General features: G+C 44.2%; 2 protein-coding genes across 7 annotated transcripts in view; one reads left to right on the top strand and one right to left on the bottom strand.

Annotated features, from left to right (window-relative positions):
• Positions 1–2,220, bottom strand: part of AMDHD1 (amidohydrolase domain containing 1) — a 32,819-nt gene extending 30,599 nt beyond the window's left edge. Inside the window, exon 1 of the mRNA XM_044981351.1 lies at positions 1,913–2,220. Within this exon, the coding sequence (XP_044837286.1) occupies positions 1,913–2,049 (137 nt within the window). The 5' untranslated portion in view covers positions 2,050–2,220. The remainder of the gene's footprint in view (positions 1–1,912) is intronic.
• A 274-nt stretch (positions 2,221–2,494) lies between these two features.
• The window catches only part of CCDC38 (coiled-coil domain containing 38), a 52,836-nt gene continuing 33,109 nt past the window's right edge, over positions 2,495–22,221 (top strand). The window contains exons 1-8 of one of the 6 annotated variants that reach the window (XM_044981305.1): positions 2,495–2,578; positions 6,982–7,311; positions 7,616–7,710; positions 11,800–11,974; positions 12,951–13,018; positions 14,006–14,346; positions 20,301–20,569; positions 21,622–21,747. In XM_044981305.1, coding sequence (XP_044837240.1) covers positions 7,245–7,311; positions 7,616–7,710; positions 11,800–11,974; positions 12,951–13,018; positions 14,006–14,346; positions 20,301–20,569; positions 21,622–21,747 — 1,141 coding nt within the window. In that variant the 5' untranslated portion in view covers positions 2,495–2,578; positions 6,982–7,244. Of the gene's footprint in view, positions 2,579–6,574; positions 7,312–7,615; positions 7,711–11,799; positions 11,975–12,950; positions 13,019–14,005; positions 14,347–20,300; positions 20,570–21,621; positions 21,748–22,221 lie in introns of those variants that run through there. The other 5 variants (XM_044981314.1, XM_044981298.1, XM_044981322.1 and 2 more) reach the window with 5 other exon arrangements.

Genomic DNA, 22,221 nt, shown 5'->3' with positions numbered 1-22,221 from the left:
AGACTAACAAATTTATTTTAGCATGAGCTTTCGTGAGCTGCAGCTCACTTCGCTGCAGCTCACGAAAGCTCATGCTAAAATAAATTTGTTAGTCTTTAAGGTGCCACAAGTACTCCTGTTCTTTTTGCGGATACAGACTAACACGGCTGCTACTCTGTAGCCTGACAAAGAGAATAGTTAGAGGGATGTTGACTGAGGTAATCAAAATTATGAAAGATTAATTTAAAACTAATCATAATCTCCTTTTCACCCTGTTGTATAGTCTGAGACAAAAATAAATCAACACAGAGGGGAAAAGAAAATCAATACTGACAGTTAAAAAATTAGAAGAAAAAATATAATTGATTTCAACATTGTCAACAAACAAGCTGACATGTCTTAATAGCCTTAAGAGCCAGGCCCTTGATATTAAATAGTCCAAGTCCTGAATAAATAATAACAGAATCCAGTAATCTCTTCAAACATTTGTTGTACCCTAGTCACAACAAAACATCCCAAACAGAAGAAAACATAAGTTTTACAGCACACACAATAGCCAATTATTTTTATGTACAAAGTATACACTCAGAGTCTAGACAGACTGGAGATAGACTTTTTATGAACTATACAACAAATATTTTAAGCCACTTTAAAATGTTGTTCAGCTTTTATGAAACTTTGTATTGTTGCTCAGCTACTGTGGGGATGGGGGACACATTAGGAACCTAAACAATGAGGTTGCAGCAATTTGATGTGCAACAACATTTATAAAGATGTTTAATTACATTTTGGGATTTTCAAAGACAGGTTTTCATCTTGTCAGACTATCAGTGTGACCTGGTTTGTCAAAGAAAAGTTAGCAACACAACTGACTTACAAAGTTAAAATATACATTCTATTTCTTTCACTACTATCAAGACTTTGTTTTAAGTCCAGACTTTTAAATTATCTTACAAGCTATGCTTTTTTAAATTTTTCTTTACAAAATTTCACAGAACTTTCAGAATTTTTAAAAATGTCATTTTGGTGTTATATGGATCTAGTTACAAAATTTGGTTTAGTCCATACTGTCATGTAGATTTGTTCCTCTTAAACACTACCTTTTATGTTGGCTTTAAGGTCCTGATCCTGTAAAGTCTTACTTGCATACTTAATTTTAGACACTGAGTAAAGACTTCAGTGGGTCTACTCCTGCATAAAGTTAACTATGTGCTTAAGGTTTTTTTAGGACAGAGGCTAAATCATTTTCTAAGTATCAAGAATATAATTATTCCATAATTTACATTACTTTTCAGCATACTCTTTTAAAAAGAGTTTGTGTGTCCTCTCTCACCTTCAGCACTCCGACACTTAAGATTTAGGCATAGCAACTTAAGTCACAAGTGTGTTGGCACACTTAAGACAACGCTTGTCTTTTTAAAACAACAAAGTAACTTTGTTTCTCAACTGGAATTCCCTTGACTAAAAAGCTAAGATTCTGGATTCCAGTCTGCAGTTTTTCTTCTTGGCAGAATTAATCCACAACACGAAGAATAACATATTTTTCCTTATTTTCAGCAACTAGCAATGAATAAGCATTTCCTTATTTTCAGCAACTAGCAATGAATAAGCATTTTCAGCAACTAGCAATGAATATTTTATTGTGGATTCAGATTTAAAAAAAAACAACACTTTTTCAATTCTAACGCACTTGTGGCATCTGATCGCCCCAAAATGCCAGGTCGCTGTCTGAATTGATGGCGAGCCTGCAGAACTGAAGAATCTGCCTTTTAAAAAGAGATAAGGAATAACTGGATGCGGCACCAGACTTTATTTTCTGAACCTGAGGGCTCCCAGGAATGCGGAGAGCAGATCTGGCTGAATCACGCCAGGTGCCTGTTCAGGCCCGTGCCTCGCCGGGGGCTCAGGGGACAGGCGCGCAGAGCACACTTACTTGCCGATCACCACGCTGGCATTGTCCAGCACGGCCAGGCTTTGCATGCCCGCCTGCAGCAGGTACTTCTCGCCTTTGGTGCAGATGAGCACCAGCTGTTGGGCATTGTGCAGCAAGAGCCTGTGCTCGCCAGCCATGTCGGTGCAGCGAGAGCCCCCCAGGCCCTGGATCTGCACAGCAGCCGCAGGCAGAGGCCAGGAGCAGCCCAGCAACTGGAGGGGGGGTGAACCCCGCGCTCAGCTCAAAGTCTCCTGGGCAGCGGCCGAGCGCGGGGCAGCGCTGGCGATGGAGTTTCTCGGCTGGATTCTTGCCCCTCCCCCCCCCCCGCAGCGCTGCGGGCGGAGGGGCCGGTGCTGGAAGCTCCTTGACTGCGCGGGGCCCGGGAAGGATCCAGCCCCTGGATCTGCCAAGCCCCTGGGCTGGGGTTGCTTTTGCAAGGGCTGCCGCCGGCTAGAGGGCGCGCGGGCTCCTCCTGGCCCCCGGGGCTTGGGACGAGCGCGGAGGGGGAGGGAAACTGAGGCACGGGGGGGAGGGGCGTTTCTCGTTCTGCGCCCAGGCTGGAGCGGGCCCGCGCGGCGCTGGCTCAACAGTCTCCAGGCAGGACCCCGTCCCCGTCCGTGCGGCTGCCCCCGTGCTCGGCCGCGCCCCTCCTGGCCCCCTCGCCCGGTGAGGGAGCAGCGGCTGGGGGGGGGCGTGTGTGTGTCTAGGCTGGGGGAGGGGGGAGCTGAGGTTTGCGGCGGGAGCTTCCCCCTTCTCCTGGGAGGGGCAAGGGGGCCAACCCGGCCGATGTAGAAGCCTGGGGCCAGCTTGCTGCTGCCCCTCTCCCAGGCTCCCAGCCCAACGCTGGCTACACGTCCCTGTTCTCTCCGAGGCGCGTAACTGCAGAGGGGCGAGACTAACTTCACCCCCGTTGTTGTCAGCAAGCCTGGGGCGAGCCCTCAGGAGTGGCTGGGCTCTGCTGGGCCCAGATGAGGATGGGGGTGGGGTTGGCTTAGGTGGTTTGAGGATTGTTAATGGCACTGCACAGGATGTGCTTGCCATGCATCCCATGAAGTGGGTATTCACCCATGAAAGCTCCTGCTCTAATACATTTGTTGGTGCCACAGAACTCTTTGCCGCTTTTACAGATCCAGACTAACACAGCTACCCCTCTGATACTTGAGTGCTTGTGTGTCTCTGTGCTCTCTCAAGCGTGGAGTTGGGTAGGGGTTCCTCTATTGCAAGTTAGAGATCCGCCAGAAGGACTCCTGCAAATGGTACTGGCTTGTAATATTCCCAGTGGGGCCGAGCTGCCGGTTGGGGTTTGCTAGAGTGGAAGTGTGGTTCTGGCCACATGTCCTATACTGGCTCTGTGCCAGACGGAGATTTCCCCTTGTTAGGCAAATCCCCCAAGTGGCCGGTTAATCCTGCTTTGTGGTGGGAATGGAAATGCAGATATCATCTGCTTATTTTCATGTTACAGTTAGACTGAGGCGCCTGGAATGTTTTGGTTCCTAATTTGGAATGTTCACCCTTAAAGTTCCTGACCTGCCCAGAATCACAGGAATCCAGCCCCATGTGTGCCGGATGCCTCTTGCCAAACTTGGTTAGGGAATTTATCATTTATCTGATTTCCACCAAGATTAAAAATAAATGTTAGATTTTACTGCCCCTATAGAGCTGGAGACAGGAGAGTTTTAGTAGGAATTTTTACTCACAAAATGAACATTTTAGGTGTTCTCTCTTCAAAGAAAAGAGAACAATACAATGCTGTGGACAAAATCTTCTAACCTAGGTGTCTAAAGTTAGGTTTCTAATTCCATATTTAGACCTAAATGAAAGTGGCCTTATTTCCAGAAGAATTGAGCACTTACAAATTCCACTAAGGTCAATTGGAGCTCTGCAGGTGCTCAACAACCCTGGAAATTGGGCAATTTTTATTTCAGTGCCAAAATCTAACTTTAAGGACTTAAGTTTGAAATCTTTCCCCATGTTCTCCTTGTGCTGTTGGTAGGTCAATATAAATGTACCTTCTTGCCAGCCAACCATCTTCCAGGATTCTACAACATTCTCAAACCTTAGAGGTGCACAAGACTTATTAGATCATCCATCCCATCTCCCTGATAATGCAGGATTGTTCCATACTACCTGTACACTAATGCTTTGTCCAGTGTACTTTTAGAAGCCCAGAATAATTAGGCTTTCACAGCTTTCCCAGGGATACTGTTTCACAGCCTAACTCATCTCACCGAGAGGAAGATTTTCTTGGTATTCATCCTAAATTTTCCATTCCTTTGTTTCAACCTTTCACTTTTAGGCAGACTCCTATATATTACAGTACCTCATTTCTTCCTTAATGTGTATGCCCATAAAATATTTGTAGACTACAGTTGCATTCTCCTGTTTAGTCATTGCTTCGTTCTTTTAATTTTTTACATACAATGATCTCTTCATTACCCTGAGTATTTTTGTTGCTCTTCTCTAGAATCCCTCCAGTTTGTCAATATTTTTCTTGTAACATGTAGATTAAAATATAATATCAACACATTTTTGTGTATATAAACAAAAAGTGGCAGGTGTGCTAGGCTTCTTGGATGTGCCTTATTGAGCTAACCTCTTCTTCAGATCAGACAAACTGTGAGGTAGGAACAAATATTTTGAAGGTAGTTTAAATTCTTTAGTAATTGACATTGTTTGGAAATCTTTAATGATGTGGCATCATGCTCCCCACTGGTGAGCCGGGGCAATGATGGAGATGATGTAACCATTTTCCCCCTTAAAGCAGAGGGTGGATTAGCTGTTGGGTTGGTTGAGGATTAAAGGAGTGTGGGCTAGATTCACAAAGGAGTTTGGGCATTATGATGCTCAGGGTCATAAGGCCTATCTTTTAGGTGCCTAGAAAATCACAGGAACAAGATTGTGGTTCACAAAACCTGAGTTAGGCACCTAGGCTCCCTAGGCTCCCTATACAATAAATGGACAGAGATAGGTGCTTTAGACTGTGATCCAGAAAAGCCAGCATACTTAGTAGGAAGCTGGCTAAGCTAGCCAATGGGAGTTGCCAACAACAGGGGTGTGTGCAAAGCCCCAGAGCTATAACAAGGAATTTTTGCACTCGAGGCAAGGGCTGGCTCCAGGCTCTTCGGCGGCAGGTCCCTGAGTCCCTGGAGGGAAGGATCTGCCACCGAATTGCCGCCACCGTTTCATTCATTCTTTGGCAGCAATTCAGCAGCAAGTCCCTGAGTCCTTGTCGGAGGGAAGGACCTGCTGCCGAATTGCTGCCGAAGAATGAATGAAGCGGTGGTGGCAATTAGGCAGCAAGTCCTTCCCTCTGACAGGAACTCAGGGACCCGCCGCCAAATTGCTGCCGAAGAAGTGGCAGCAGTAGAGCTGCTGCTGAAGCCCCGCTGATTGCGGCAGAGCTGCGCCCCTCTGCTTTGCGCACCCAAGGCAAGTGCCTCACTGGCCTCGCCCTTGTTACGGCACTGCAAAGCCCTAACCCGCTCTCTCAGAGGTAGGCGCCTCCCTGCTGCTAGGACTTGGGCACCTATCTTTGTTAGCAATTCATAAACAGGGAACCCCTCTCCTGGAGTCAGGCGGCTTTTTAAGGCATTTTCTTGTGAGAATGAGTTAGGCAGGTGCCTAACTACACACAAATGGCTAGATGAGGAGGTGCTGCTGCTGCTGCCTGCTTTATAACTTTTAGCCCAGTGGTTAGAGCACTCTAACCCAGGTGACCCAGGTTCAATTTCCTTGTCTGTCTGATGAGGGGAAAGGATTGGAAAAGGGGTCTCCCATTTCTCAGGAGAGTGGTCCAACCATTGAACTCTGGGATATTCTGATGGGGGCTCCCTAAATCTCTCCTGTAGAAGCTGTTCCACTCTAGATTGGACCAGAGAGAGACAGACTAATTCTGTAGCCTAGTGGTTAGGGCACCCACATGGTTCTGTCCTGCTGCTCCAGTGACTCTGTTTATCCACAGGGAAATTGCTTCAGCACGAGAGATTGAGGGAGTTCCATTTCAGATTATCCAATAGCTCAGTGATTAGAATAGTCTCTTGAGAGATGGGAAACCCTCCCCCCGCATTTAAACACTTTCTTTCCCTCAGGCAGAGGGGAGAGTTGAATATGGGTCTCCCGCACCCTGGGTGAGTTCTCTAGCCACTGAGCCAAAAGTTAGAGAGTGGGTGGTGGCAGCCAGGGCCGGCTCCAGACCCCAGCGTGGCAAGCACGCGCGTGGGGCGGCCCTTTCCCGGGGGGGCGGCAGGCTGGGCCGGCGGACCTGGACGACCGGACCTGCCGCAGGCATGACTGTGGAGGGGGCGCTCGTCCCGCGGCTCCAGTGGACCTCCCGCAGGCATGACTGCGGACGGTTCGCTGGTCCCGTGGCTCGGCTGGACCTCCTGCAGGCATGACTGCGGCAGCTCAAGCGGAGCCGCCGGACCTGCGAAGTGTCTGCAGCTGCGGGAGGTCCAGCCGAGCCGCGCGACCAGCGGACCCTCCGCAGTCATGCCCGTGGGAGGTCCGCTGCTCCCGCGGCTCCGGGGCGCCTCCCGCGCATGACTGCTTGGGGCGGCCAAAAAGGTAGAGCCGCCCCTGGTGGCAGCACCATCACTTTCTCCTCTGGCTGGATTTTGAATGTGACCTGAGCTGGTAGGCAGCATCTGAACACACCTACCAGCTTGGGCCCCTCACACAAGATAGATGGGCAAATGTGGTTAGTGAATCACTCTGGGGCTTAGGCGGGAGATAGGCACCTGGACACTTAGAGTGAGGCAGCAGTGCTCATGCTCAGAGGCAGAAACATAGGTGCCACAGGAGGTTAGGCCCCTACAGAGTAGGGGTGGGAGTTTTGTGAATCTCAGTGGAGCCAAACCTGGGATTTAGGTGCTTATGATTTAGGCACCTAAGTGTGGGGTTTAGGCAGCTGAGTAACTTGTGAATCCTATCCTATGTCCCTGAGCTGTTCCAGGAGTTCTCGCTGGATATTCTGGTAGTCTCGGGTGACACTATTTTATGCATTAAAATAGAAATTGATGAGAGACCCCACAGTGGTATGTACTGCTAAAACTGCTTCAATTATTCCACAGATATTTTGGGTCCAGTGTTCAACAGATCTTCATATTGTGCTCACAGAAAACTTGCAAGTACACCCATGTATGTGCATAAAACCCAAACCTGTGTTTGTGCATGTTTGTATTTAATTATGTGCCTTACTACTCAATTTGTCTCTATGCATAAACCAAAAGACAAGTTGGCCTCAAGTCTTTACCAGATTTAATATTCTAATGCTAATGCTTTTTTTCCATTTTGTCTATTTCAGCAGTTCCCGAAGGAATTTCAGAAAGTAGGGATGGCATCAGAAGACTTATTTCCACCGTCCCAGTCCCAGACGCCTAGACTTCAGGGCGTTAGTTTTGGTAAAAAAATGTTTTGATTAAAAAAATAAACAAATAAATACCATATGTGAATTTTGTGTAATGCTTAACAACTACAAGAAGGGGCTTGTTGTGCTCGAAGGGTGACATTCGCAGTACAGCACTTATGAATTATGTATACGGGAGAGGATAGAATGAAGGGTGCCAAAGTAACACACACTTTTAATTTCCTGAGTTTGAATCACAAGCTTAATGTTCCACTAAAACAGCTTTTTGGACTGAATTTTACATGGTGGTTTTTTAAAAAGGTGTCAGAATATTATTTTTTCCCTTTCATCTTTTATAGACTATGACACTGATAATCAAAAGAAGACTCCTTTTACAATTGTGGACTGCAAGCCATTTCTTTACAGAGACATTGAGTGTAGGGCCAAAAAAGAGGTATGTGTTTGTGTCAGGTTTAATTGTCAGAGCCCATGCTAAGTCTATGTATGTTATTAATTTAAGGTACTTTACCTATAACTGTCAAGTTCCCCTGTTTAGGGGGAAAGGAACTCATTTCATCAAACAAAACAAAGTGGTGAAAAGTCTGCAGATAAATACCCCCACCTCCCCAGTTTAGTACAATGTGTTACAAACTTTTATGGTGGTAAATACTGCATTTTAAATATCTTTTAGCTGATGCTGGATGTGTATATGTAATATTCCTGCAGTAGTTTCTCAAAGGAAGTACATGCTTTCAAAAGAGTGGAAAAATCAGGCTGCCCCAGATATAGTCATCTAGTAGCATATTTCTAGAACGTTCAGCCTAAGAGCTGAAGTATGGTTTAGTGGGTAAGGCACAGAACTCAGGGTAAAGTATTCTGAGTTGTAGTCCTGACTTTGAGTAAGTCACATAATAGCTCTGTGCCTCAGTTTCCTCATCTGTAAAATGGGATTCATAATACTTTCTTCCCATACTGTTTTATTGTATGGCTAAATTTATTAATATTTGCAAAATGATTGGAGGTTCACTCATACAGGAAGAGACTATGGGAGTCCTGAGAATTGTTTTTTGTTAGTGAGTTTTGTTGAATGGTACTTTTAAGCTTGTGTCCTAACTGCAAAGGTATTGTAGGTCACTGACCCTTCAGGGCTGACCACAGCCTTTGAGCTCATCTGAATTCAGAAATTGCCTTGATTTAACTGAACTTGTTTCTAAATTTCTGGAACCAATCCAGAGAACAAATGCAAATTTGTTATACGCTCTTGGACTTCACATTATTTCAGGTCAGTTAGGTTTTGTGTAAAACTTACTTTCTCGGTGTAAAATATTTTTGTCATAACTTCACAAAAGTAAAAATGATGGAACTCTGTGCCCCCTTCCCATTGTGCCCAGAAACTTTGCATGCTTCAGACCCAGCAGAATAGAAAATGAAACATTCTCCCTCAGGCCAGCATTCCAAAGCCACCCATCATTGCCAAGTTGTCTCGTTCAATTTTTTTGTAGGTCCCCCAGTTCCCTACTGATTTAGATCCCAATTCAGCAAGGAACTTAAGCATGTGCCTAACTTTAAACATATGAGTAGTCATAAGAACAACCATACTGGATCAGACCAATGGTCCATCTAGCCCAGGATCCTGTCTTCTGACAGTGGCCAAGGCCAGGTGCTTCAGAGGGAATGAACAGAACAGGTAATCATCAAGTGATCCATCCCTGTCACCCATTCCCAGCTTCTGGAAAATAGAGGTTAGGGACGCTTCAGTTTAGATCGTGTTTTTGCATGTCTCAAGGCATGTCTATACTGCCCTGCAGTTTGGACTAAAGGGGTGCACATAGCAGTGTGCACCACAGTGCTGGGCTGTAACTGCCCTGTGTGGACACTGCAGGTGCAAACTTCCTGCATTAGTGTGAACTTGGGACCTATAAGTTTGTATTTGCAGAGTCCACACGGGGTGTTACAGTGCAGCACTTTGTTGCACACTGCTGTTCACACCCCTTTAGTTAGACCTGTGCGCAGTGTAGACATGCCCTCAGTGAAGTCAATGGGAGTACTTACGTGCTTAAGTATCTTGTTGAATCAGGGCTTTTGTGATGTCCTGGCTGCCAGTGGTCTGCCCAGCATAGAATTATAGTTCAAGCTGTTTAACTCCCAGCAACAGATGGTACTTTAATTGCTTCTCAGCTAGACCTTATAACCTTCTCTGGCTGTTCTTAAGAATATGAGGGCTTCAAAAGATTTAAAAAATCCAAACCCAAAAGCTGACCCTAAATAGCTAACACAGAAAATAAAGAAACACACACTCTCTCTCTCTCTCTCTTTCTCACACACACACACACACACACACACACACACACACACACACACACACACACACACAACTCTTGTGTTTTACTGTGTATTAGCTATATAACATTCTAATCAAAGGTCAAAAGACTTGTTAGGAGTACATACTACATAATATATGTACTGTAGTGTGTAATCTTGCACTGGTGAAATGACCAGTTCTTCATCTCTAATTTCTATGTTTCTAATAATAAATAAATTAAATAACTTAAAGAAATTTATGAAAGCTTATTCTTTTAGTGACTTTTATGCAATGTACTTTAAAGATGAATTCACATAGCATCTTAATTTATATATCTAATACAACTATATGTGTATGAATATTCATAGACACTCTGTTCTTCTGAACTGTTTCAGCAAACGGAAAGAGTGCTTATATATTTAGGGCCATTACTGTGTGCAAGCTAAGGGCCAGATTCTACCACCCTTACTCACACTGAGTATCTTCCTCTACCCATAGGCGGCAGGTTTGTATAATTTTTGGTGGGGCCCAAAATGGTGGTGCCCCCCCGCTCCCGCCCTGTAAGCCGATATAAAATGAAGCTACAACGCGTCAGTGCCACAAGATTACAAGGGTCAATTAAAAGTGGAAAGTCAGAAGCAGCACTTGCCTACTTCAATATACAGTATTATATTTTGTTGCACCTGTTGTGATGAAGTGGGAATGTTCTTAATATTTTCTCTGAATACTGTGTGGGTGCCTCAGTTTCCCCTGCAAGATGCCAACTGAAGGTGTTGGGGACAAAGAGATCAGGTGGCCTCCTTGTCCGGAAGAGACACAGAGGCCAGAGGAGGGAGTGTCAGTTTGGAGCTGGCTGGGGAAATGGGGAGAGACCCAGAACTTGGTTCTGGGCTCCCCACCCTTCAAGATGGACCTGACAGAGGGGTTCTGTTTTCTGTACCAACAAGCTCTGTTTAAACTGTGTTCCTGACATCTAATAAACCTTCTGTTTTACTGACTGGCTGAGAGTCACATCTGACTGCGGAGTTGGGGTGCAGGGCCCTCTGGTTGCCCCAGGACCAGCCTGGGCAGACTCACTTTGGAAAGTGCATGAGGTGGAAGGGCATGCTGAATGCTCTGAGGTCAGACCCAGGAAGGTGTAAGCTTCTTGCCCTGGAGACAGTATGCTCCGAGAGAGGAGGCTCCCCCAGAGTCCTGACTGGCTTTGTATGGAGTTGATCCAAAGCATCCCAGCATCCCCTTCCACACCATGCGCTTCCCAGAAGTCCGCACAGGCACTGACACTCCCTCCTCCGGCCTTTGTCTCTTTTCCAGGCATTAGGAGGCCACCCAATCTCTCTGTTCTCCAACACCTTCAGTTGGCACCTTGCAGGGGAAACTGATTTGGGAGAAATGAAGTAAAAGCTGCCCAAACCGAGCTTGAGCACTCCTGAATTTTGAGATGTTCAAATCTGCCCGCTGCGGCGGGGAGCTCAGAGCCTTTTAAATCCCAGCCGCGGCCGGGAATCAGAGGGCTCTGGGCTGCCCGCTGCGGCGGGGAGCCCAGAGCCCTCTGATTCCCGGCCGCGGCTGGGATTTAAAAGGCTCTGAGCTCCCCGCCGCAGCGGGCAGCCCAGAGCCCTCTGATTCCCGGCCGCGGCTGGGATTTAAAAGGCTCTGGGCTCCCCGCGGTTGCAGGCAGCCCAGACCCCTCTGATTCCCGGCCGCGGCTGGGATTTAAAAGGCTCTGAGCTCCCCGCCGCAGCGGGCAGCCCAGAGCCCTCTGACTCCCGGCCGCAGCTGGGATTTAAAGGGCTCTGGGCTGCCGGCAGTGCAGAGGAGAAACCTAGCTCCAAATATTGCTGGAGCAGAGCCCCTGTCTGTGAATATTCCTGGGGCTAAAGCCCCAGGAGCCCATATAAGTTGGCGCCCATGCCTCTACCTGTATTGTAGTGCCATTAAGACCAATGGGACTACTTGCAGACTAAGGCCACAGGCCTGCAGACTTACACATGTGCTAGACTTTACCACCATGAGTGGTTCCATTGAAATCAATGGAGCAACTCATAGTAGTAAAGTTAAACAATGCATAAATCTTTACAGGACTTGGTAATAAATGGAATATGGGTGGCAGAACAGGGCCCTGAGTTATTATTTATACAGTGCCGTAGATGTATGGTATTTTACAGAAAGGTAAGTCCCTACCCGAAGAGCTCATAGTGTTATTAATAAACACACTTGTCTGAAAATCTGTAAATGCAGGATAAAATCGCTCAACAGAATTTGAAGGTCCATGAAAAGAGCACATTTTCATCACGAGCAAAGTCTCGAGACTCTGTGAAAAAGATGGACTCAGTCATTGAAAGAGAGACCCGGGCTACAATAGATAAAGGGTATATTACTTCTGGTCCCAACTGGGCTCTTACTTTTGCAAAATGTGAGTACACTCTTTTAGCTTTACATTTTGTTATACACATGTCAGAGTTGCTTACTTTGACGTTGATTTTCATCTATCATACAACTGTCATTTAGGACCAGATTCTGTAACTGGATCCCTGTAACTGGACCCCTGCACCTGCATAGAACCCCACTGATTTCAGTGGAGCTCCTTATAGGCAAAGGGATTTGGTTGCAGGATCTGACTGTTGGGCATGCAGGTCAGTTTTCAGGATTCTTGCATCCAAATTTTGAAGAAAGTGCAGATGTTTGCATCCCCATCTCACCACCACCACCACAGTCTGTTACGAATACAGTGGTGCCCAAACTTCCCCTCCCCCTTACCAGCAATGGAATCTGTTTGTGTCCCCTCCCCTCCACTTCCATTTCTGCACAGCTATGGCTTCCTCAGCAGAGGAGATTGGGCTGAAGGCAGATCTGGGGGCTGAACTGGGGATGGGGCTAGAGGCGGAGCTGGGCTGGGGGCAGAGAGGGAATGAGGGCAGAGCTGGGCTGGGGGCGGAGCAGGGGGCAGAGTGCAGCTGTGGCTGGGTTGGAGCTGGGCTGGGGGCAGAGTGGGGCTAAGTGGCACTCCCTCCCCATCCCCTTTGAGAGCTGACCTGGGCTCTGCCACATCCCCACCCCCAATGTTCCTCTGTGCCCCCTGGGGGGAGCACGCTCCACAGTTTGGGGACCACTGTACTAAGAATTAGTCTGCTGCAAAAAGCTGTTCCTTTATGTAATGTGCTGTTTTCAACATTAGAGCACTGGAAAGTCTAATCAATTAATTCTTTGAAACTAATCCCAATAAGACTTCTTATGATGTCATTTTTTGCTTATCAAACTAAATAAGATATAAAATGTATTGTAAATCTTTGAATGCAAATGTAATTTATGGGATCTTGTACCATGGAATTTGGAGGAATAATAGTAACATCATCAGATTAATTTTAACAACATTTAAATTTTCTTAAAAGGTTGCCAAAGTGACAAACAGTCTTTAACAGATTATATCAAGGAACAGAAGGAGTTGTTTCTGCTGCAGGTACCCTAAAATGTTGTTGTTTTTATGGCTGGTGTTTTCTGAAAAATGTAGTTATAAAAGCACACTAGGTGAAATAAAAATAGTGCAAGTAACTAGATTAGAATATTTCTGTTTATGTCCAAGTCTGAATTTTTGTGATGGTAAGAGGCACCTTGACCTGAGGTTCTACGCTAGTCTGCATGTCTAACCTTGCAAACACAGTAAGACTACTCAATGTCATCTAAGTCACTGGAACTACTCGTGTGAGTAAAACTAACTCGCATATTTAAGTATTTAAAGGACTTGGCCCTGAATTTGGTAAAAAAAGTTGAGTAAGGCTCACATTCATCATAATAAAAGTGTATGGATGGGTTGCTTTTTTTCTACAATTACCAATTCAGTGACAAGTCAGGCCTTACTTAGAAGTTTTGCCAAATTGATATCCCTGGAGACAGAAATTCTCAGTATATCTGAAGATCAGATATATCACAGACAACAGTGCAGGTTTTTCCATACCATTAACTTTTAACTTACGTTCAGGCTGCATGCCTCCAGCAGGACTGCAGCGCTGTCCCCTGGGCTGGGGACCAGCACAGAGTCATTTTGCCAGCTCTGTACTGCCCGAGGAACACCCTTACACTGAGGATAGTCCCTCGGGAAAGCTCTGTTACCTCTAAGGTCTCGTTCTGTTGCCAAAACAGCATAAAGTGGCCTTAGGAAAACAGAGAGTCAGGCTTGGTATATGTAGTGTGAGTGAAAAATATAACTATCGGATTCTTGGTTTTGTATTTCTTGACACTGTGTTTAAATCTGTAAACTTAGCATCGAAATAATGTATTTTGGACACTAATTCATGCTGTATATCCTTGTCTGAATTAGGGCAACTATTTGTATCTCTCTGAGCACGTCTTGCTGAGTTTACTTTGCTCCCTGAAATGATGAAATACAAATGCAAAATACATTTGGACAACATTTTGTACATAACATTTCCCCACTCTCTTTTCCTAGTACGCAGTAAAAGTGAAAAAACAAACTATAAAGAAGCTGGAAAAATTAGCAATGCAAGCCGAGAAAGAGGCCAGCTCTGCTGAAGCAAAGCTAGAAGACGATACAATTGCGTTTGAGGAATTTCTGAAAGAAAACGACCGAAGTTCTGCAGATGCCCTTAAAATGTTAGAATCGCTATTACAGTTAATGTTTGTTTTAATTTTTGATCTACCGAAAACTGCACACCTACATCTTTGTAATATTTCCATGTTACTTTTTAGTGCAGCCCAAGAAACAAAATCTAAAATGGAAATGGCAGCAGATGTAAAGTCTGCTATTAATGAACTCTTCGCTATTAAAAGGTGAGACTTTTATGTTACAAATGTGCTCCTCTTTTTATGGTAACAGTGGCACAGATTCTTCTCTTCTGAAGAACACTCTGGGGGGAACTAATCTTTGAGGTTCACCCACTGCCACACTGAGCTGTTCTGTAGGTGCAGTTTGGGCCTGTCCCCGACACCCGTTGATCCCCATGAAGTGAGTTAAGTGCAGCAGACAGTTTCACAGACCTGTTTTACAGCAGTACATAGTATGGTACTGTATCTTCATTCTGACAGACCAAACTCCTTTAAACCAATAACCAAAGATGATAGTGGGGACAAGTGGAGAGCTGGGAGACCTGTAGGCTTGCAAAGAGGCAGTAGGCAGTGTCAGGATTTGACCTGGTCAGGTCTGTGAGGAGTGAGGGTGTTCTCTGCCATCCCAATGTCAGGTGCTATTTTGCTAGATTGGATTTCTGTGTGTGTGTGTGTGTGTGTGTGTGTGTGTGTGTGTGTGTGTGTGTGTGTGTGTGTGTGTGTGTGTGTGTGTGTGTGTGTGTGTGTGTGTGTGTGTGTGTGTGTGTGTGTGTGTGGTGTGGTGTTTTTTTTTAGTATTTTATTTGTGTGAACTGTGTATTTAGTAGAGAGTGTGTGTGTGTGCGCACGCTTAAGTATAAGGATAATATTAGAGATTCTCTCAGCTTGGTACATGCACAAGTTTGAGGGTGGGGACATAGTGTTGCTAGCAAAGCTGTTAAGATGGTAAAAAGGACAGTCTGCCCTGGATCTAGTTTGTGAATGTTTTTCACTTACTATGTAAACTTTAGGTTTTAGTGTGAAAATTGTCTGAAACAAAAACTGAGAATGGGTTCATTGTTCTTTTTAACAATGGCTGGCATCCAGGTAGCTCATCAGAGTTGAGATCTGTACACAGAATAATATATGGGGATTTAGTTACTGTTAAATAACCTATCATTAACATAATACCATTCACTTTTGTGGAGTTACAGTAGGGATGAATTTGTCCCTCAGTGCTTCATTTTAAATCAGTCAAAATATTAGTCATTTTGTATAGCTGACTGATAAAAGCTGGAAGATGAAACTACATGTCAGAATACTTCAGTATAATTTAGTTTTATATAGTTCTTCATTTCACATTGTAAAGCTTTTTGAGAGAACTTTACAAGAAGAGAGACATCTGAGGATTCCACTCCCCAGGAAGCTGAACCTTCATGGGATGATAAAGGGGAAAGTGAGAAATCCATTCTCATGTTAAAATGACTCCTGTTTACTGAGTAAAGGCCAAGTGGTCCTAGTTTGTCCTTACACTACTCACTTGGGTGCAGACGCCCAGGGATCTCAGTCAAGCTACTTCCACAGTGAGGTATTTTTAGCCAGACCTCTCTTGGTTGTGTGGTCCCCACGCCAGGATGAATAGCATGTTACTTCCACCCTGTAAACAGCCAGCGGTAACCATGCATGCATAACAAAAATTTAAAAATACAACCAGGAAATCTCATTCATTGATGTGGACAAATTTAAGTTTCTGATTTGAGGGGAAAGAGGAAAAATGTTTGTATTGTACCCAGTACAGTGGGTCCCTGATCTGTAGATGCTACTGTAATACAAATATAATGACAATCACAAAGTTCTGGTAATCTCAGCTATACTAGAGTTTCTCCAGGATGGTTGGTTGGAGTCATACAACTACACCTCTACCCTGATATAACGCGGCCCGATATAACATGAATTTGGATATAACACGGTAAAGCAGTGCTCCGGGGGGGCGGGGCTGCACACTCCGGTGGATCACAGCAAGTTTGATATAACGCGGTTTCACCTATAACGCGATAAGATTTTTTGGCTCCTGAGGACAGCATTATATCAGGGTAGAGGTGTAAGCACCATAGAAACATGAGTATTGGCCATAGTGGCATTCTGTAGGGAGGTACATTGGCTTCTCTATTTGGGTATTATCAGATGCCAAGATTAATCAGAATGACAGGTTAGACAAGCCAAGGGCTGGCCTTTCTAGTCACCATTACCTCAGAAAAGCGGGTTTTTTAATTGGTTCCTCTGTATGAAAACCACACCGCTGATGTTGAGGAAAAGGATATTCTTATACAGTGGTGGGTGACCTGCGGTCTGTCAAGGTAATCCACTGGCAGGCTGCAAGACGGTTTTTTTACATTGACTGTCCTCAAGCATGGCCACCCGCAGCTCGCAGTGGCCATGGTTTGCCGTTTCTGGCCAATGGGAGCTGGGGGAAGCAGCACGGGCTGCAGGGATGTGCTGGCTGTTGCTCCCCGCAGCTCCCAGTGGCCGGGAACGGTGAACCGTAGCCACTGGGAGCTGCAGGCGGCCATGCCTGCGTACGGTCAGCATAAACAAACAGTCTCGCGGCCCACCAGCGGATTACCCTGACATGCTGGTGCAGCCTGCAGGTTACCCACCACTGTTCTTATAGCTCCAGAAATCTTTCTGGTCAAGATAAATTTCTCTTTCCACAATTCCTTGGTCATAGTTCTTCCATCGTTTTGTTCTAACCTTTAGCACTCCTTTGGAAAGTTGTGCCAAATGGGCATTTCTAGTGATCTAAAGATATATCTCAAGCATATATGGAGAACACATGCCACTTGTACCCTGTTCATCTCATTCGATCCAAAATGCCAAGGTCTTCAGACAGTGCCGGATTAAGACATAAACTAACTAAACTACAGTTTAGGGCCTCGCAATATGAGGGGCCTCTAAAAAAGAAAAAACTGATTCCATTTCAAATTTTATCAAAATTGGTTGATAAATAAAGGAGATATAGGAAAAGAAGATTCTCTCTAAATATAGACATTTTCGTTCAAATATGACAAAATATACACATCTGGCTACACAAATTCCCTTACTCTATCCTGCCCTTACCCTTCACTAATTGTTCATTATTGACAGGCAGGAGGCCAGGGCTGAGAAAAAATGATAGTTGCACTGGTAAAATTAGGATTTCTACAAATAAGCCTGCTATCAGCCTCCTAAGGCAGTGTTTTGTTGGTCAGCTGCTACGGGTAAAATCCTGACTGTGCTTTCAAAACTTTTTTAAATAAATAAATAATCTAACTGCCGATAAAATCAGGAAAAATGTGACGTCAGAGATGGCAGTGTCATGAAGAGCAGTCCTGCCAAGCTTTTACTCATATGGGACATCCTAGGAGTGACATCATATATAGTGTCCTCCTTGGCTGGTAATAGCCGGAAGGCCACCATCTTTTGTTTACAGTACAGCACGCTCAGTCTTGTAGTGCCTTCGCTCCTGTGTTTTTCGTTTTCTTAAGTGTTAGTGTGTTCTTTCTTCTTTGGATCTGTACATACGTACAATTGTGTATTTTAGTGTGCACGTCACTTTCTGCTTCACACGCTATCCATGCTTCACATGATTGAGTTTGCAGGTGATCATCTTATGGACTTGGGTTGAGTGGATCTTGAGGAGGATACATTTGTGTTGGCTTCCCGCCGTCAGTTTCAGGAACCTTCACAGTAAATATCAGAGAGTGCTGACAAAAGGATAAATAGAGGGTTTTAGCCTCTTCTGATCCTACCTCATTTTCATTGGCATTGACTACGTTAGATGTCCAATCACCACCAACTTTCTTGATGAAAACCGAAACAAATAAGTCATTAAGCACCTCTGCCATTTCCACATTTTCTGATATTATTTCCCCTCCCACTCCCCATTGAGTAACGGGCCTATCCTGTCCTTGGGCTTCCTCTTGCTTCTAATGTATTTGTAGAATGTTTTCTTGTTACCCTTTATGTCTCTAGCTAGTTTGATCTCGTTTTATGCCTGGGCCTTTCTAATTTTGTCCCTACATGCTTGTGTTATTTGTTTATATTCATCTGTCATAACTATAAAGGGAAGGGAACAGCCCTCCTGTGTACAATACTATAAAATCCCTCCTGGCCAGAGACACTAAAATCCTTTTACCTGTAAAGGGTTAAGAAGCTCAGGTAACCTGGCTGACACCTGACCCAAAGGACCAATAAGGGGACAAGATACTTTCAAATCTTGAGGGGAGAAGGCATTTGTTTGTGCTCTTTGTTTTGGGGGTTGTTCGCTCTTGGGACTAAGAGGAACCGGACATCAATCCATGGTCTCCAAATCTTTCTGGACAAGTCTCTCATATTTCAAACTTGTAAGTAACAGCCAGGCAAGGTGTGTTAGGTTTATCTTTGTTTTCTCAACTTATAAATGTTCCTTTTTCTAGAGAGTTTACCTCTGTTTGCTGTAACTTTGAACCTAAGGCTAGAGGGGGTTTCTCTGGGTTCTTTGAATCTGATTATCCTGTAAAGTTATTTTCCATCCTGATTTTACAGAGATGATTTTTACCTTTCTTTCTTTCTTTCTTTCTTTCTTTCTTTCTTTCTTTCTTTTTAAGAACCTGATTGATTTTTCCTTGTTTTAAGATCCAAGGGGGTTGGATCTGGACTCACCAGGAATTGGTGGGGGAAAGGAAAGGGGATGGTTAATTTCTCCTTGTTTTAAGATCCAAGGGTTTGGATCGGTGTTCACCAGGAAATTGGTGGCAAAGTCTCTCAAGGCTACCCAGGGAAGGGTTATAGTTGGGAGGGAGATATTCTGCGGGGGAGGTAGACAGAGTTTCCCAAATGGCTCATAAATAATTTGGGTGGTGGCAGCAAAACCAGATCTAATCTGGTAGTTAAGCTTAGAGGTTCTCATGCAGGTCCCCACATCTGTACCCTAGAGTTTAGAGTGAGGAAGGAACCTTGACATCATCCTTTGTAATTTGACCTAGTTTCCACTTTTTGTAGGACTCTTTTTTTATTTTTAGATCATTGAAGCCTGGGTAAGCCAGGGCGATCTCTTGCCATACTTCTTATCTTTTCTATACAGTGGGATAGTTTGCTTTTGTGCCCTTAATAATGTCTCTTTAAAAAGCTGCCAACTGTCTTCTACTGTTTTTCCCCTTAGACTTGCTTCCCATGGGATCTTACCTACCAACTCCCTGAGGATGCTAAAGTCTTCCTTCTTGAAATCCATTGTCTTTATTTTGCTGTTCTCCCTCTGACCATTCCTTAGAATCATGAACTCTATCATTTTATGATCACTGTCACCCAAGCTACCTTCCACTTTCAAATTCTCAATCAGGTCCTCCTTATTTGTCAATATCAAATCTAGAACAGTCTCTCCCCTAATAGCTGTCTCCATCTTCTGAAATAAAAAATTGTCTCCAATACATTCCAAAAATGTATTGGATAATCTGTGCCCTGCTCTGTTATTTTCCCAACAGATGTCTGGGTAGTTGAAGTCCCCCATGACCACCAAGTCCAGTGCTTTGGATGATTTTGTTAGTTGTTTAAAAAAAAAGCCTCAGGCACCTCTTCTTCCTGGTTAGGTGGTCTGTACTAGATCCTTACCATGACATCACCCTTGCTTTTTACCCCTTTTTATAATTTTATAATATATCAGGAAGTTCTCTAAATACTAATAAATCAGTTGCTGGAGTGTTTCTTTTGCTCTGGAAGATCTCTTCTAATGGCTTGGTGGCCTGACCTGAAGGGTGGTGCTTAGTCCTGCAGTATCCAGAAACAACACTTGGAGTGGGGGGACATTAACCCATTAGGGATAAATGGGGAGAGAGATGGCTAGCAGAAAGAAAAGGATCAGGTAAGAAATTTCTCATTCACTTTCCTGAGAGATCAGCAGAAAGAACTTGTGTTTAGTGTTTCACTGAAAGGCTGTCAACAGTTCAACATACCTTTTTAGTTCTGCACCATACTATCTATAATAAGTATGAGCCCATATGCTAAGGAGGAACTTTGAAGTCACCTCCTGACCCAGATATGAGAGGGTTTCTCAGTAACTGATATTTTGAAAAATGCCAGTGTAATATGTGACTAAGATAATGTCATTTTAAGTTGATATAATTTAAACTTCACATTTTTTTATATTTGCTTGTATATTAACTGTATATTCTAACATATTTTTGTAGTGAAATTGCAAATGCCGAATTCCTTCTCATGGAGAGTTTATATTATGAAGATTTTTTGATGAAACTTTCTCCTAAAGAATGGCAAGAAGAACAGAGAACAAAAAAATTGAAAGCAAGAATAGATAAACAGAGAGAAAGAGAGATCATGCAGAGAGAAATGATTACATGTGCTTTCACTCCACACCAAGAAAAAGAAAGTGCACGCAAAGAGAAGATAAGTTCTTCAATTCCACGCCAACCACGCCATGGTTCTATTTTTTTAAAGCAAAGTATGTATCTGAAAATATAAAGCACAATCTATATAAATGTGATTAAGGCTGAAAATTTAAACACACACAAGTCAGGCCTTTCAAAAATGAAGTGATCAAATGCTGATTCTCTTTCAGCGTTGCCAACTCTCGTAATTTTACCACAAATCTTGCAATTACAGTGTTTTTTTCCCTTAAAACCCTAGCTTCTGGAATCCACAGATTGTATGAGAGCTCAGCTTTCAGTTTTTAAAAAAGTAAGTTTCTAGCCCTCATGGTTACAGAGAAAAGCTTGAAAAAAAATGAAGCAAGTGCACCTTAAAGACTCAGAAACCAGAAGACAAATAAAAAGAACCCCAAATTTATTACCTATTTTTTTTTTAAAAGTCATGATTTTTAAGCCAGTCTCATGATTTTGGGGTCTTGACTCATGATTTTTTGAACATGTAGGGTTGGCAATTCGGGGTAAATAATGTGACTGACCTAAGCCCCCATTAGTGAGTTGTGTCTTTTGAAGCCTGTTTAGGCTAGCTTTCTAATGTGAATGTTTATTTTTTTATAGACACCTCACTTAGGCCTTGTTTATATTAAAAGTTTAATTAAAGGTGTATTTTTAAATTGATTTAGTTAAAGCAGTGGAAACCTCTGTGTGGATACTCAAATTAATTTAAGCCTGTCTTGCATTGACTTAGCTTAATCTGGTAAGGAATCTTCTAAATCAGGTTTAAATCAGTATAAGAAGTGTCTACACAGGGGTTTGCACCAGTTAAGCTAAATCAAATTAAAAACTGATTTTAGCTTAACTAGCGCAAGTTTCTTGTGCAGACAAGACCTTACTGTTAAAGGCCATTTCCTGTATTATTATTTGTTTTTCCCTGTAGCAGTTGGAAGAGCTTTTTTGGTTAAGCTGTACCTCAGATAAAAAGTTCCTTTACGTTTTTCTTTATTTAGATCCCATTATATTCTCCACTTGCTTTCACAGTAAATCAGAGCAGTAGCTTTGTTGTTACTGTCAGTCAAGCCACATTTCTTTTAGTAAAGCTCTTTAGTTATAGTGCTGTTTATATCTTTAGATAGACTCTATGCAGCAAGTACAGACAGGCGCTTCAGCTCCTTTGAGAAAAGTGCTGGACACAATAGGAAAGCATCAGCTCTAAGTGCGAGTTGTCACCAGAGAACGGCGGTGCATGATAACAAAGGTATGAGGTCTATGCAGTAGGGTGAGGAAGGTATTCCTGTTCACTGATGGTAAAATTCACACAGTCATAGGGGGTTCATTCAAGGTCCTCCCTTTAGTAGGGTTGTGTCTGTGAGGAGCAGGGACAGAGGGTGCATAGATGAAGCAGCCAGACATATGAGTGCACACTACAAAATTAAGTCAACCTAAGTGAAACTGACATACAGTGATCGCAGTACTTACTGTGGTGCTTCCTGTCGGGGTGGCTCTAGGAATTTGGCCGCCCCAAGCAGGGCGGCATGCTGCAGGGGGCGCGCTGCCGGTCCCGCGGCTCCGGGGGACCTCTTGCAGACTTGCCTGCGGAGGGTGCGCTGGCAGGGCGGCAGGCGGCTCCAGCGGACCTTCCGCAGTCATGCCTGCGGGAGGTCCACCCGAGCCGCGGGACCAGCAAACCCTCCGCAGTCATGCCTGCGGGAGGTCCGCTGGTCCCGCGGCT

Source organism: Mauremys mutica, chromosome 1, assembly GCF_020497125.1.
Source record: "Mauremys mutica isolate MM-2020 ecotype Southern chromosome 1, ASM2049712v1, whole genome shotgun sequence".
In the NCBI taxonomy this organism is placed as follows: domain Eukaryota; kingdom Metazoa; phylum Chordata; order Testudines; family Geoemydidae; genus Mauremys; species Mauremys mutica.
Note: the sequence above shows the minus strand (reverse complement) of the source record. Positions and strands in the feature narration are given on the sequence as shown.